Source organism: Oreochromis niloticus, linkage group LG6, assembly GCF_001858045.2.
Source record: "Oreochromis niloticus isolate F11D_XX linkage group LG6, O_niloticus_UMD_NMBU, whole genome shotgun sequence".
NCBI classification, from domain to species: Eukaryota; Metazoa; Chordata; class Actinopteri; order Cichliformes; family Cichlidae; genus Oreochromis; species Oreochromis niloticus.
The window spans coordinates 29,400,292-29,415,600 of NC_031971.2; the positions used below are offsets into that span (position 1 = coordinate 29,400,292).

At 38.2% G+C, this 15,309-nt stretch overlaps 1 protein-coding gene across 3 annotated transcripts in view; it reads left to right on the top strand.

Annotated features, from left to right (window-relative positions):
* LOC100694252 (ATP-binding cassette sub-family A member 1) overlaps positions 1-15,309 on the top strand; it is a 35,316-nt gene that overhangs the window by 937 nt on the left and 19,070 nt on the right. For 2 of the 3 annotated variants that reach the window (XM_003449944.5, XM_005454754.4), the window contains exons 2-8: positions 3,356-3,464; positions 4,623-4,716; positions 5,497-5,638; positions 5,761-5,879; positions 9,601-9,722; positions 11,376-11,567; positions 13,130-13,219. In XM_003449944.5, coding sequence (XP_003449992.1) covers positions 3,399-3,464; positions 4,623-4,716; positions 5,497-5,638; positions 5,761-5,879; positions 9,601-9,722; positions 11,376-11,567; positions 13,130-13,219 — 825 coding nt within the window. In that variant the 5' untranslated portion in view covers positions 3,356-3,398. Of the gene's footprint in view, positions 1-2,763; positions 2,915-3,355; positions 3,465-4,622; positions 4,717-5,496; positions 5,639-5,760; positions 5,880-9,600; positions 9,723-11,375; positions 11,568-13,129; positions 13,220-15,309 lie in introns of those variants that run through there. The other variant, XM_019359717.2, reaches the window with a different exon arrangement.

Sequence of the window (15,309 nt, forward strand, 5' to 3'; positions counted from 1 at the left end):
GAAGCACAAAACTCTCAATCAAACGATGATTTGAAGTCTGTTATAGCGTTGACATTTGGTTGTAGTGCAAAAGGTGGCCAATTTCAATTATGACTATTTACTATGTTCTGCTTTCAATTTCTTCCTTTATTTTAGTTTTTTGTTGTCAGTGAAGAAAAGTCTTTTTCTTTTATATCTATGTGTATGTGCGCAGTGGTGACGAGACTGTAGGTTTTCTATGTGTACCTATGTACGCAGTGATGACGAGATGCATTACTGTAGGTTTTTTTTTTTCATTCGTGAGTTAGGGAAGCATAAACGCGTCTTTCCTGTAAAGCATCGACGATTTTATATTTCTTTTTTTCTTAATACCGAAAACGCTCTCTTTAAAAACTCGCTCTGAGTGATTTCTCAGGTGTTTTACACAAAGCAAGACAATGAAGTCAAGGGGGGGGAATCGTGTGTGAGAGTGATATAACACGTGAGCAAGGATTGATGGTAAACAAGTATTAAAAATAACATTTTTTGTGTGTCTACCACTAGAGGCGCATTGGCTCTGCACTGTACGGGCTTCTCATCACTAAGCAGAACCGCTCGTGTCTCTCTGTATGCGACGCATTTCCACCACGTCGTGTCTCAGAATCATACAAATCCCGGAGGGTGGACTGATCGATAATGATTTATCGGGATTACATGTTGAACTGGTTGTATTATTGGAGAAAATATAGATAGACTTAAAGGTCAATGAATGCAAAGGTTTGTAATTGGCAATAAGGACGCAAACGCGGGGTTCAGTTGAGGGGAGGGGGGGGGGCAGTTACAGAACAATAAATTCTGCCAATAAAAAGACAAAACATATGTTTTTCTTTTTAAATCCAATGTATTTAGTAGAAAAGAACAGTGACATCTATTCAGTATGTGTGTTAAATGACGAAATGCATAGAAAGAATGCAGTGTATGCATAGTTCACCATCTGCTACAGCACCATTGCTGTCTCTGATATGGTAATAAACATGGTGTTCTCCGCATTCACCATCAGTTGTGATAAAACACAAGATCGTGCTGATGATGTTTTTTGTCTTCGGGGTTTTCAGAATTCTCCCCCACGTCCTCAGTGAATGGTCATCAGAAATGGTCAACAGCGTTAAAAATAATAACGAAAAATCAGATAGCTGATGTTTTGCTTTTATTTTGTTTTTTCAGTGAAGAGGCTCTCAACAAGTCAGTTCCAGGTATCTTACATTGTTTCTCTGAAACTCGAGTTCTGTTATTAAATTGAGTGACTCATGGAGAAAACAGATGTAGGAGTACAGCTGAATAAGGACAGGGGTTAGAGTATTGTTTGCTGTTCCCAAAGTTCATGTTAGTTTTTATTGCGACATTTAATGCATTTAAGTGGATTTACTGATTACAGCCACTTAGCAGTAGCTGCAGAAAATTTGTGTTTTAGAACCGACTGACTGGTATGAAAAGACAGTAAGTGATGGGCGGTCATAATTATTGAAACGCTCTTTTAGCCAGGTTTAACAATATTTTCATTTTGACCTTTTCTTTATTTTCTTAAATACAATGTTTTCTTGTATCACTGTTAACAGAGTGGAAAATAGTTTAATACAACAATTTATTCATTTGGCAGTAATCTTATAAATTCGCTTCATTCTGCAAAACACCTCAGAATGTGGTTGGATTGACTAAAATGTTATTTGCTTGAAATAGAGAAAATGCGTCGTAAAACCATAAAGAAGTGTTGAATGGCTTAATAAGGACAAGGTTTTTCAGCCCACAGGCAGATCAGTTAAGAACCTCATGTTTCAACATCACCCTGTCCTTGACATTGTTATTTTGTCATCCTGCTCTTTGTGCAATCCAGCCAGCTTTTCTCTGTATAAAGGACTTCTGCGTAATAAACAGCACAGCATTAATTCTCCCACCAAAAATAATCCAACTTCATCACCAATAAAACCATCAAATCTGAAAGTACATAAAGTGCAGTACTGCTAATAGTGTTTGAGCTCAGTGAAATGTTGAGATGTCAGGAATGAGCCCTTATACTATTTTTGATATGTCATTTTATATATAGAAGAAAGTAGATATGGTTGAACATGCTCCGTCTTCCTCTCTAACTGCAGTTAACATTAAGTAAAATAGATTTCAGTGACCTTAATTAATAATTGTATCAGCCTTGAGTAGCAGTGACTCATAAGTTCTTTATTAAAGAGTTTTTATGTTAACTTTTGATCATCAGGAGAACAAAATTATCTGACTAATTCTTGATAATGCCATGTTTCAGATTTCCAAGGCTTTCTTGTTTTAATTATTCACATTGATTAATTTTCTATCATCAGTTTTTCCTGGTATTAAAAAAAAGATACTGAAATTAAAACTATAGGTGACTGTATAGGTAGTCTCATTAGATCGTGTTACATAAAACACATCTGAGCAAATATCCAAGGACTTTTCGAGCTGCAGATAGAGCAAACAAATAGGCAGGGAAAAGTTTCCACCCACGCAGATTTTCACAAGCATTTGAAAGAAACTCCGTTTAATCAGTGGATTATTTTGTTTTAAACAACAGGAACAAACGGGTTTACGGTGATAACTTTAACTTTTAAACGAGACGCAGTATTGTGTGCGATACTGAGTGTTAATAGGATGAATTTTATTTTGTGATTAAAGAAAAGAAGGGATTGGGGGGGGGATCAGGGGGTGGTAGCTAACAACTCGTACCACATGACGAATTTCCCCCCCCACCCACCCAGTCATTCTCCCAGAAGAAGCGTCACTTAACTTTGGTACAGACGGGGCTACATGAAGTGGACCTGAGTTTGCAGGATTTAGCACCCTTCCTCAGTCAGTAGAGTTGACTTAATTTGTCGGCTGTAGCGACACTTTCGGCTTGGCTCTGAGTTTCAGATTGAAACACTTTGTTCAATAGGTGAATGTTTTTGCCATCATTATTATTTTTTGGTTTCTTGTTTCCAATCAGCTGATGCTTGCTGCCTTCCAGGATGCTGTTTTTCTCCTGATTATAACTGTTTGAGTGTATTGTTTTCGTAAAGGTGATACATTTCTGTTCATGGCCCACTGTCACATGATGAGGCCGAGTTTACAGCCATATTCGGTACAAATGCGTGATCTTGGTAATCATGGTTTTGCTAATATAACATGTAACAACTTTCTGTTCTGGTTTTTTTTTGTGCGTCAGTGTGGTACATTTTTTGTCATCCGTGTCTTTATCCACAGGGACTAGAGGGTTAGTTAGTTAGTTAGTTAGCTGACTTTGTTTAATTAGTGGACTTTTCACGCAGAGCAGATTGTTATTGATGAGTCCTGTATACAGCGTTTGATCCTCTTTCTTGTCTGTGTGAATTCACAGTGAGGAGCTGGAGCGTGCTCAGTGAGGTTGGGAAGACGGCAACATGGCAGTCTCCACTCAGCTGGGTTTACTGCTTTGGAAGAACTTCACCTACCGACGGAGACAGACTGTAAGTAGCAGTGTAGCTCAACTGACTGATTAATCCTGTGTTTGGGTATTTGTTTTATCTGTTTGTCGTGACTCCTAAAATGTTTTACTATTTAACAGTGTTTCACTAAACCAAACTTTCTTTGGGTTAAATACCTTTTATTCAATAGCCACAAGGAAATTGTGTACCTTTTATTTTTCTTATTTCAGTTGGGTTTTATCGTTGCTATAATTTCTTAGATGGTACTTAGATATCTATGCTGTTATGCTGTTCATCACAAAAAAGACAGATACATCCTTTATGATTTCCCAGCAATGTTTGTCTCGCTTTTTAGTTGGTTTACTTTGAATGTGATCTTCCAATGCCACATGCCTAGTCATAAAAGCATTGCAGAAGCTTGTTTATACAGGATATTGCATTGCATAGCCCAAATGCAATGGCAACAGTGTAATTGTCCTCTGAGCCACTTGGAAAGAAAAGTGCTACTGTTTACTGTGAATCGGTTGAAGACAGCTTGATGACACAATTATGTGTCAGATCCATTATCCAGTTACTCTTGTGTTGCTTGATGCCTACACACTCAAAGTTATGTAAATGAAATTCAGTTCCGAACTGTTGAATAGTATTCCATTATATGTGGAGAGGCTTCTCTGTGTACAATTAAGCCATTTGTCCATCAAGTCGAAAATGCTGCCCAAAGTGACGGCTTAGCTGCGTGACTTTCGGTCCAATTATTTGCAACAATGGGATACAGTAAATTTTCTGAGACGTTGGCTTTGTTCTTTATCCCTACATTGTATGTCTAGCATGCTGTTAAAGCCTGTGTCAAAAGCAGCTGAAGCGAGGAAGCCATATGGAGCAGATGGACAAACCCACAGTCCTTAAATCCAGCATATCTCTCTGTCTCACTCTGTCTCCTCTTATTAACCCATATACTTTACTTTAGAGTCATGCTGGGATTAACAGCTAATAGCCCCTTTCCTCACGCACTTGATATTTTTCTGTCTTAAAGCAGTAGAAATACCCTTAGATGAACTGTAAATACACAAACACACAAAAGCAAAGTAAAAAAGAGATTTCCCATTGTTTTGGGATGATTAACTTATTTTTTCACATGCAGATTGTAAAGCCTGCTTTCTTTTCATTGATTAAGCTTTGTCATCATCCATTGTGTCTTAGATCCAGTTGCTGATTGAGATCATCTGGCCCCTGTTCATCTTTTTCATCCTGATATCAGTCCGAATACATTATCCGCCCTATGAGCAACATGAATGTAAGTGTTGTTAAAAGCATCATCTTAAAAATTTCTGCACGTTTTTCCTACTTTTAAGTGACCTGGGTATCATCGGTCTGAACTTTCTAACAGTTGTTCTGATGCATTTTTTAAATGATTTTTTAGGAAAACTTTATGCCAAATGGGTTAGATCACTACTTTACTCATCCAGGGAATTTTTGTTTTATTCATAGAAGAATCTGTTGGACTTGCCAACGTTTGCTTGCAGTGAGTGAACATGTGATAAGACTCGGGGAATTACATTACTGGCTGTCAACACAGCTGATTTCACAACTTTGGCCCCATTTAAGTCAATAAGATTGCAACTCATTGATTGAAAGCACAAAATAATCCTGGTAGTATTTGTAAAGATTTTTTTTTTTCATTTTTGAAAAGGACAGTTGCCACCTCCAACAGAATTTCCTCAAATTTTCAATTCAGTTACATCCCAATTAACCCAATAATCTCATGACAAAAAGTTAATCATGACTGTGTCAACATTCTGACAATGGTTTGCGTTCTCTTCTTATCTTTTGTATTATAATAACTTGTCAATTGTGGTTATATCTGTAATGTTAGCTGATAAGAGTTCAAATTATGTTAAAGATAAAATCAGCACTTTTTAATGGTGATGTTGCAATGATCTATATGTTCCCAGTTAGTAGTTTAATGCTATCAGGTTTTCTTCTGCAGTGTCTGTCATCTGTTTTATGACTTAATTTAACAAAAGCTGATAATATTACATCAAATTCTATCTGAATTTGTATGTATATTTTTCAGGTCACTTCCCAAACAAGGCTATGCCTTCAGCAGGTACTCTGCCCTGGGTACAAGGTATCATCTGTAATGCCAACAACCCCTGCTTCCGTAATCCCACGCCTGGAGAGAGTCCTGGGGTGGTGGGAAATTTTAATGATTCTATGTGAGTCCTATGGCCGTCAAATGTATTAATATTTAACAATTTATGCACTGATATATTCACAGAATTCAAAAAACACATTTTTTTTTTGTTTCATCCAATTCTCATCCTTCTCTAAACACCAGAATCTCCCGTCTGTTCACTGATGCCAAGAAGATCCTGTTGTACACTCAGAATGATAAGAGCTATGAAGGCTACAAGGGACTGCTGAGAGCTCTCAGGAAGCTACAGAAAAACACTGCTCGTAAGTTTGTGCCTTTGATTATTTGGTATTTTTTGTGTTAGTGTTTGAGGATCAGGTGACTGATCATTGATCACCCTTTAACCCACCCCTCCTCCCTCTTTACTCTGAAAAAGACCCAAGAATGTATTTCCAGGTACAAGTAAGAGCTGTAATGTCTTGTGATCTGTAGTGAGATAGACTTCAGTCGTTGCAGATCAATACACTGACAAAAATATGCTAAACGTAGATAAAGTGACTTAAGATCACATTTACAGTGTACCAGCTCGTACAACTAATGGTACCCTGAGTACTCAGAGGCTCCTTATCTCAGTCCACCAGATGTCATTGGCCCGTTTTCCGAGCAGCTAGTGGGTGTTGCACTTCTCCGCTTTTATGTGTTGCTGGTGGTAGCGTGAGGCAGGAAAAGTCTAAACTGCCCTGACAATCACAGCATAATCATAATAAGGATTTTCTGTTTTGTCTGGGTTCGAGTATTGTTTCTTCCTGTCTGTTACTGATACAGTTTGCACACTCAGGGGGGAAACATATAATGATGTTATGAAAAAAACATTATTAAAGGATAAAAAGGAGGATCACAAGGAAGGCATTCCAGGACAGTGTATAACAACATTAAACAGCACTGATGTAACTACTAACTTCCCTTAATTGGTGATGTGAAACGAGGAAGTCTAATTAATCTGGCTGCTCTTTTGTTTGACTCATTAGTGTTTCCTTGCTTTTATACTCACGCAATAATAAGTACGTTTATTTTCTGGAATACTGAGAAGCTAAAGCAATTATAAATTATGCAATAAAACATGCCAATCAGTTTCTTGTTATTTTGGCTACCTTAGCTGACTCTGCTGTTTTGTTAGCCTGGAGGTACAGTTCATTAGGCAATGATTCCTACAAAGCATAGCATGGTTTGCGAACAAATCAGCTCACACAAAGAAAATATGGACTGGCAGTTTTCAATTGTAAAGATTTCTCAGTTTCCACGCCTTGTGTGGCGTTTGATATCGTATTCCTTTTTTCTGTCAGAATTTCTTCGGAATGCCTTAAAACCCAGTGATATATCTTATCTATCTGTGCGTTATTACATTTTATTTTAAATGGAGTGAACAGGGAGCTACGGGGTTTCTTTTTAACACAGTTTCTCTGTGTCTGTGCACTTCATCATAATTGCTTTGTGAAACCGCAGCAGTCTGATAGTCATCAATCCCATATTCCACTCAGTATCTCTTTTAATCCACAAAAGGAAATGAGCTGATATAGCGCAGAGACAGCGCTGTGTGATGCCAAAGAACGCAAACAGAGCTGGTGCTGCTTCAGAGTGATGCTATAAGAATAACAGCCTGGATCAAAGAGCTGAGAGTGGAGCCTCTCACATGTTGGTTAATAATTCAGCACTTGTAGGGAGGTCATTTCAATAAGACTTTAACTGATAAAGGTGGATTGTGAAGTGTTGTGGACACGGATAAGCTTTTTGACTTTAGATAACAAGACAAGTGGATGACACTGGATGTTATCTTCATTGATCAGATCTAACATATATCTGTGGTGTGAGATTACATGGACAAATAGATCAAAGTAAATATTTCAGCAGAAATTTGCAATATCCAATATGTTGCATATTGCCATTGCTATTATGCAATATGTTTTTGAAATGTGTTTAATATCATAAGAGTAGATGAGAGGTAAATATATTTTGATTTTGGATTCTTAACCCTATTACTAATCTTCACAGAAGTAAAGCTTAATTGGAATTGCATAGGTAATCTTCCACCGTCTTCAATCTGCCTGACTGCTTTAAAAGACTTTAACAACAGTTTGCAAAGACACTCAAAAACTTGCAGAACAGTGATTATAGTTCTTATTATGTAACATCAACAATCAGTGAATGGAGAGTGATCTACAACACAAATAGGCTCACATGCCAACATACTCGTAGACAGTCCAGCAGTTTTTTTTCCCCTTGAGGTTAATTTCACCTTAAGTCTGTTAGATGAGTTTCTGTGACAGATTTGGGGGTATGTGGTATCACGGAAATGACAGCTTGATTTTGAACTAGTTTGATCAGCGATGCCACGGTCGCTAAGGTGTGTGATGTCAGTACTGTTTAATTACAAACAAGATAGATAGGTAATGCCAGGAACATGTACAGACTTGCAAATGTTAATATGGGGCTCGCCCTCATATCAGGCTGGCACCAACGTAGGAAAAACACACACAAACAAAACAAAAACTGTTCCTGTTCCTGATAAGTGATAAGTTGCTGACTGCACAAAGTACTGCTAGATTTTCCATTTCAACAAGGTTGCACCATCCACGCTGGTGTGTCCCGAAGGGTCTTTGGATGCGGTGCACCATGGGAGCTTTGACTTCCTACTGGGGCGCTGATTAGCCCTTATTAATACTCCCTAGCTGTTACCAGCTGAGACTTGAGGTCACACATAGACAAAGACACACAAAGGCACACAATTAGTTGTACATGCACAGGTCCATAAGAACTGGTAAGGGTATTTAGGACTTTTAAAGGATGTAGATGTTAAAACTCTTACCCTAACAAACGATTCACACACTGTGGTGCGTAGATATGCAGGCAGTAAAAAAAGTGACACCACACAAGTGCCCTCAAACACACAGAGACACACTGTTCTCTTTCATTTCCTCTCAGGGGATGTTCAGTTCAGTCGAGACAAGTGTTTCCTGTCTGCATGAGTTTGTGTGTGTTTGCATCTGTGCTTGTTATAAAAACCAGAGAGCAGAAAAAGATTTACTTAAGATGATGGGAAAGGAATGGAAGATGAGAGGGGTTGTAGGAAGATGTTTTCTAAACAAGCATTCCTGATTTATAGTTGAGAGCAGACTAGATGAGAGCAGAGAAGAACAGAATAGACGGCCAGTAATCAGGCAGGGTGGTAAAAGAATGTATAAACCTTTTTTTAAAGGAAAAAAGTTGATATAAAAGTATGTCGTTCCACCAACTATCTATTCTTGTAGTATGCAAGCTGAAGGCGTTGTTCCTGTTCTTGCTACATGATTATTCTAGTTAGTAGTTTGATTCACGCCTAGTAAATAGCTTGTAAATGGCTTTCAAATGGTCTAAAATGTTAGTTAGAGTACAGAACACTGTGTGAAAGGAGAGAAGGGAAAATCTGGGGAGCAAAATCCTTACAGAGGAGGAGAAGACACAATATTTAGTCCAAAGTTGAATGCCCTGTAGTAACCCCGGCTGAGTTCCAAACCTGGAGCTGAGGAATAGAGAGAAGTCAGTGTGTGTGCGTGCATGTGTTTAACCACACAGCTTACTCAAGCCAGTTTCCGAAATGGTTTGACTTCACTGGAATGCAGCAAAGTACAACGAGTGCAGAGGAGACATTGTGTTTCTGGGTAAAGCCATCATTGTTCATTTCCTTTATCTTTTTTTGGAATTAGTCACTCCAAAAAAAAAGGATTATCTGTGTGTCACACGCTGTGGAGGTCATTTATCATCGAAAATTTAACACTGAATCTTTAATCAAGACCTTTAAATTTTATAACTGTGAGACTGAATTTGACAATATAAAAACAGTCTCTTTGCAGATATATGCGTAGATATTTCTTATAACGTTTTGAAAGCAGTTTTTTTAATCCTCTTCTCCTGGGATATCTGCTATTTGTCTTTATGTCAGAATCAACCACTAGAAAATAGTATTATTATTTTTTTTAATCAAAGTGTATCTGGATTTTTTCCCTCTAGGTTTCAAGCTGAAAGACTTTTTGCGTGATGATGAAACCCTTTCTCACTTCCTGCATCACAATGCGTCACTTCCTCGTCATGCCCTGAAGCATATAGTGGAGGCTGATGTCAATCTTGAGAAGGTAAATGATGACAGTTGTCTAGAATCATTATAATTTATTTTAAATTCTTTCTTCAGTAACATTCACTAATGGGTTAAATGTTTTCGTGCAGCTTGTCTTACAACCCGAGAACCACTACCAATACTTGTGTCACTCGTTTGTTTTTTTCTTTTTTATGAGATAATCATAACCCCTCCTGGCCACAGTGTTTGTGAATAAATCCAGTGACCTTGGCTTCATAGCGTCTATTGGGCCACTGGATTCTGCTGTGGCACAGCTAAGCCCTTAATACCCGAGAGAAAAATCAGAGTGGGTGAGGGGCAGATGGGTAAAGAGGTTGTCCCCTTATCATTAGTCTTTTTGTTCAGTTTGTTTTTTCTCTAAACACAATGTAATGGAAACACTTTGAATGACATCATGTATGCTTATATATTTTTTTTCTTTTTTAAGTCAGTAATTTAATTATTTTCCATTATTTTTACATTCAAAACTCCCTTTTCTGTTGTTACCTCCCTCACTTTTAAACGATTCCTCTCATCTTGAGTTTAATTTTCCATAATTCAGAACATGCTCATGCACAGGTCAACACACAGAACACTTCTTCTTCTATGCAAACAAACTCCATAGAACATACATTGACTGATCTGCCTACCCTCAACAACAGCTCCCACCTCAGCACATCACATCATCCTTGCTTAGCAGTTGGAGGGCTGAAGTCACATGGCCGCTCCTCTTCACTCCTCCCTTCCCCACATTTCTCCTCACGTGCAGAGACCAAGGCTCAGAGACAAATTCCCACTCTGGGATCATGTTTTACCATCTGTTCATCTCATTCCTCTCTCCCTGACAGCTATTGATCAGATAGGGCGATGTCCTTTTGGCCAGAAATTTCATAAAGAGCATTATTGAAGGAGAGGAGAGAAAATTCAACAAAGTGTGTGTTGCCATATATTGCTGTGTCTGTTGTTGTATAAAGTGAGAGTGATTCCCAGTCCCTCAAACTGTCTGCTGTAAGCACTGGTGTTTTCCCAGTGGAAAGACTGGAAGTTGTGTCTGTCTGTGTGGATTGTGAAGCCTGACCGACATGATGGTATAACAAAAAATGTTCAAGGACATTTACAAAACAAGACACTGACACAAATACACACATTTCCACAGTCTTGAGGAAAAGGGGCCTTAACTGTGGCTGCAGCTGCTTAAAGAATTTCTTTCTATCTTTGTGAGTTTTTAAAAGAGAAAAAGAGGGATCGTTTTTTAAGACTCAATTAATTTCTTGGAATTGAGTTTTGCTTGGAGTACATGGCCCTTTTAACGTTTGTCCAGTTTGTTCTTGGCTTCCCAGCATCGCCATTCAGAACATTTCTTACCTCATAATTGCTCAATAATATTTTTTCTGGGAACATCATTGTTTTGCTTACATGATCAGCTTTCAGGAATTTATCAGTTTGTGTTTGGATAGTATTCTTATAAGAGCCAGTAACAGTCACATAGGAAACATTGTTATTCACCAAAGTTTGATGCAGTTTTACTTGTAAATCCATTGTGGCTAAACTCAACATATATAACACACAGAGACATTAAAATTCTGCTGTTACATTATCTCACCTATGCATGCTTTTTCATTATTCTCTATATTATCTCAATCCTGTTTTGTCCTCCCCCCCCTCTTTTTAGGTCCTCACAAAAGGTTTCGGCTTCCATCTCAGAGATCTCTGCAACACCACACCACTGGAGGAGTTTGTCCACATTGCTGACCGCAACGTGTCCCGCATGACTCAAGACATCATCTGTAAGAGTTCCAGTGACTGGCTGAACAAGGCCCAGAGTCACTTCCTGTCTAACTTGGACTTCCTAAAACCTGTTCGGGTGAGTTGAAATCCATGAAATGATAAGTTTAAAATGTATCTTAATTTTGACATCAAACATAATATTGCTAATAATACCTATATAACATCCTGGCATAAAATGAAACATAAGAAAACAGATGAGAAAAAGCAACAAACTTGTAACTCAATAGTCTGTCAGAGTACAGTACTATAAATCTCCCATCTGTGTTTACATATTTGACCAGGATGTGGTATCTTGTGTACCTGCCCACAACTAGGAAGACATGCCCTTCCTGTTTAAAATGGAAAATATGCATTATTATCACAGACCTGTGACGCTTCATGGTTATAGTAAAACTATTACGAGTGCTAATGTATTCATTCAGATATCCCCAAAGTGTTTGTCAGTCAAACAAAGTGCTTTTTTTTTTAGAAGTTCCTAGCCTTTATTTGCAAGGTGAATCACAAATGTTCTTTATAAAAACACTTTTTGACCAGTCAGTGGTCAAGAGGAATTGTAGTTATAACCACACTCCCTTATATTTTGTGCTCCCATGCTTCTTTTTTGTTTGCTTAGGGTTTTTTTTTTCTTTCGTATTCTCTTTCTTCCATTTCTTGGTCAGCTTAACCTCCTCTGTCCCTGCATGTTTCCAAAAAGCCTGCCTTTTCCCTCCAAACCCATGACAGAAATGTGAGTCATGATTGGAAGGATGGGATAAGGTGAGCCAACATTATGCAGCACAGAATGTTCAAACAAGAAACAAACACAGGAGGAGAGAAATGGAGAATATCTCTGAATGTCACCATTGTCAGTAAAGTTCATAACCATTGCTGGTGTTGTCTCGCTCACTCGCGTGTAAATAAGGAACATTTCTGGCTCAGAGAAGCCTGATTTTATCAAGCCAAAAAATCAAGTGTATGTCTTTTTAATTGAGTCTTTAAAACAATGATGCAAGACTGGGAAATTTTTCCAACGGGAAAAAATTTGAATTGCATAATATGAAGTCCAGAACTTGCATAAGTCAGTTTCTCCCCTTGCGTGTGTGTGTGTGTGTGTGTGTGTGTGTGTGTGCGTGCATGCATGTGTGTAAAACAGAGGGACAGTGGAGAAATTTTTAAGACAAGAGAAAGTCGGGCAGATGATTGAGCAAATTAGAGAGAAAGAACTTTCTAGAAAGTTAAATTGTCTTTCTCTCTTCTTAGAAAGCCATTCTGTCTTCAGAAGCACCTGTGCTTTATCGAATTTCAGACATTCCAGCAGCTGACAACTAAGTGTGATATATGAGAACACTCTCGCACACTCTCACGCACGTGTATACTCACAGCAGTCTGACAAACGGGAACCTAGGTCAAACTAACATTGACCTGGTGTTCTTTCTTGGGTCCCTCTTCATTCACCTTTGACCCAAATGTTGTTCCTCCTCTTTTCTCCCCTCCCCACAACTTTCTCACCTTTCTCTGTCTGTGTGATAAATCTTTTCCTGTGGTCATTAGTAATATATTATGCAAGAACAAAAGCAATGACAATCTATTTTTATTTGTGCAGGCTACCTTGAAAATCTCTACAGCACAGTAACTAACTATCCTCTTTGTATCTCACAGAAGGATGTGAGGTCTGATCCAAAAGACGTACAGGACGTCTCAGCTGCAACCGACAATCTTCTGGAAAGCCTGGGAGCACTGGCCGTTGAGGTAAACACACCGCAGACATATACAGATAACGCAGCCCCCCCATGTTAACATAACACGAACAAACAAGGTTACTGAGGTATTTGTTTCCAAAGTTCAGTCCCCTATAAAATCAATGCTTACCAAGAACCAAATCTCACTAAAGATATTTCACATATTGCACATACAGGGCATATCTAGTGCCAGTTTGAACTAGGAAAGTTAGGGTCGAGGTAGTAATAAGTAATCGAAAGCACACTGTGCAGGTTGATTTGAATAGGTTGTTCTTATATGAGTCTTTTATAACACCTCATATAAAATCAGATCTTCTCTACTGACACAGTGTGCTCTGATTTACTAGGGTCCCTCTTTTTTAAGCTATTTTGCACCATAGCTCCTGTTTTTGTACAAATGGCAGAAAATAAATTATAGACAAAAGCATAAAAAACTGCAGTAACGCATCTTGTTGAAGCTTAAATAAAAGTAAGCAGGCTGCATGAAACATTCCTGCTTTGCTTTGCTCAGCAAGCAACCAGGTGCACTGTCTTCACTGTCTCACATCAGTGCAGACAAGCAGTATAAAATCACGTGCATGCACGCTCGCATCCACGTCTGAGCTAATGTATCTTAGCGCCGCTGTAATGTAGTTAGATACGAGAGAAGCAACAACACAACCCCCTTTCTCTCAGGCTCCTGCTCTGCTGAGTTGGCAAAACATAAAGATCCAGCCGTGAATGTTGGTGTATGTTCCTCCTAAGCAGCTGTAAGAACATCAATTTACTTCACTCTTCTCCCTTTTCTCAGCAGCTGATGTTGCAACCTGTTTAGTCCACTCTCTGTTGTACCAAGTACATTTTTACTTGGTGCTGTGTAAATGATTGATAAGCATAATCTCATGAAAAATGTTTTGAAAAAAAAGAAAAAAAAGAATATCAACTGAAATCATTCTTGCACAACTTCCTCTGTGATTTCACCATGCTTATATTCATTTTGGCCACAGCTGCTTAGAAACTTTTACACTTCATTGGAGACTTGGTTATGTTTTAGGTTGCTGAAATTGGGAATGAATTGCTATCATGCAGTGGCATCATGACCAAAAACACAGTATGAAGACAAATAAATGATTCTTTTCAGTCCTTTCTTTGTTTGAACAAGATTATATGACGTTGCATAGCTGGCTGATAGATGAGGTATACAGCTGCCAGAATGGAGACGTGCAATCATGTACCCTCGTTCCCAACCAAAAATCATTCACAGCCTGTGTTTCAAGCCAGGGCTTATCACTATTGAATGGCATAAAGAGCTTAATGCATTTTCAAAATTTCTCTTCAGGACCAAAGAAAAAGCCCTTTTCCACATTACCAGCCCTGTGACAAACCTCAAGAAAAAAATATAGATATTAATGGGGTTTTTTCAAAACTGTCTACTTTTCAAAGTACTTCAAAAAAAACAGCACGCAAAATGCATGCGATATGAATTGAATTGCATTGAAAACATAAATATTCACATAACTCGGCAAGGTGGGCAGGGTTTTAGCTATCTCATGGCTTTTCATTAAACACTGGATAAGTAGTATGAGCAAGCCTGGCATTATGGAGCGATGAGATGTAACTGTTCTTATCGACCAGCATATCATAACTACATGGAAAATTATGCAAAAAGAAATGGTCCATGTCAGATTTACATAATGGTCGTTGTCTGAATCAGATAAGTCGCTGCCTTTCATTTCTCTGCTAGCCATGATGAGTTTAAATGTTTAATGTATTGTTAAACTTTAATTACTTAAGTACTTTATCTTAACCCTTTTCTCAGTTTGTAAGTAGATTATTTTGGTTTTGCTGAGGAGGCAGGCATTTGTGCACTAATAATCTGGAATCCCCCTTAGAATTTATACTAAAACCTTCATTATGATTGGTAGCAATTATTGAAAAGGGGGTCATGAATTGTCTTCTCAGGCAAGCCTGGCAAATGCAGACTATTTGTGAAAAATTGATTTAAAACTCTTTTTAGAGTTTGTAAAGTCAGCTGAATCTGTAACATGACCAGATGAACAAGGGAAAAGCTTTTAACTGTTAACTTTTACATTTTTTTTACTTGTATACTGTTCCTTATAA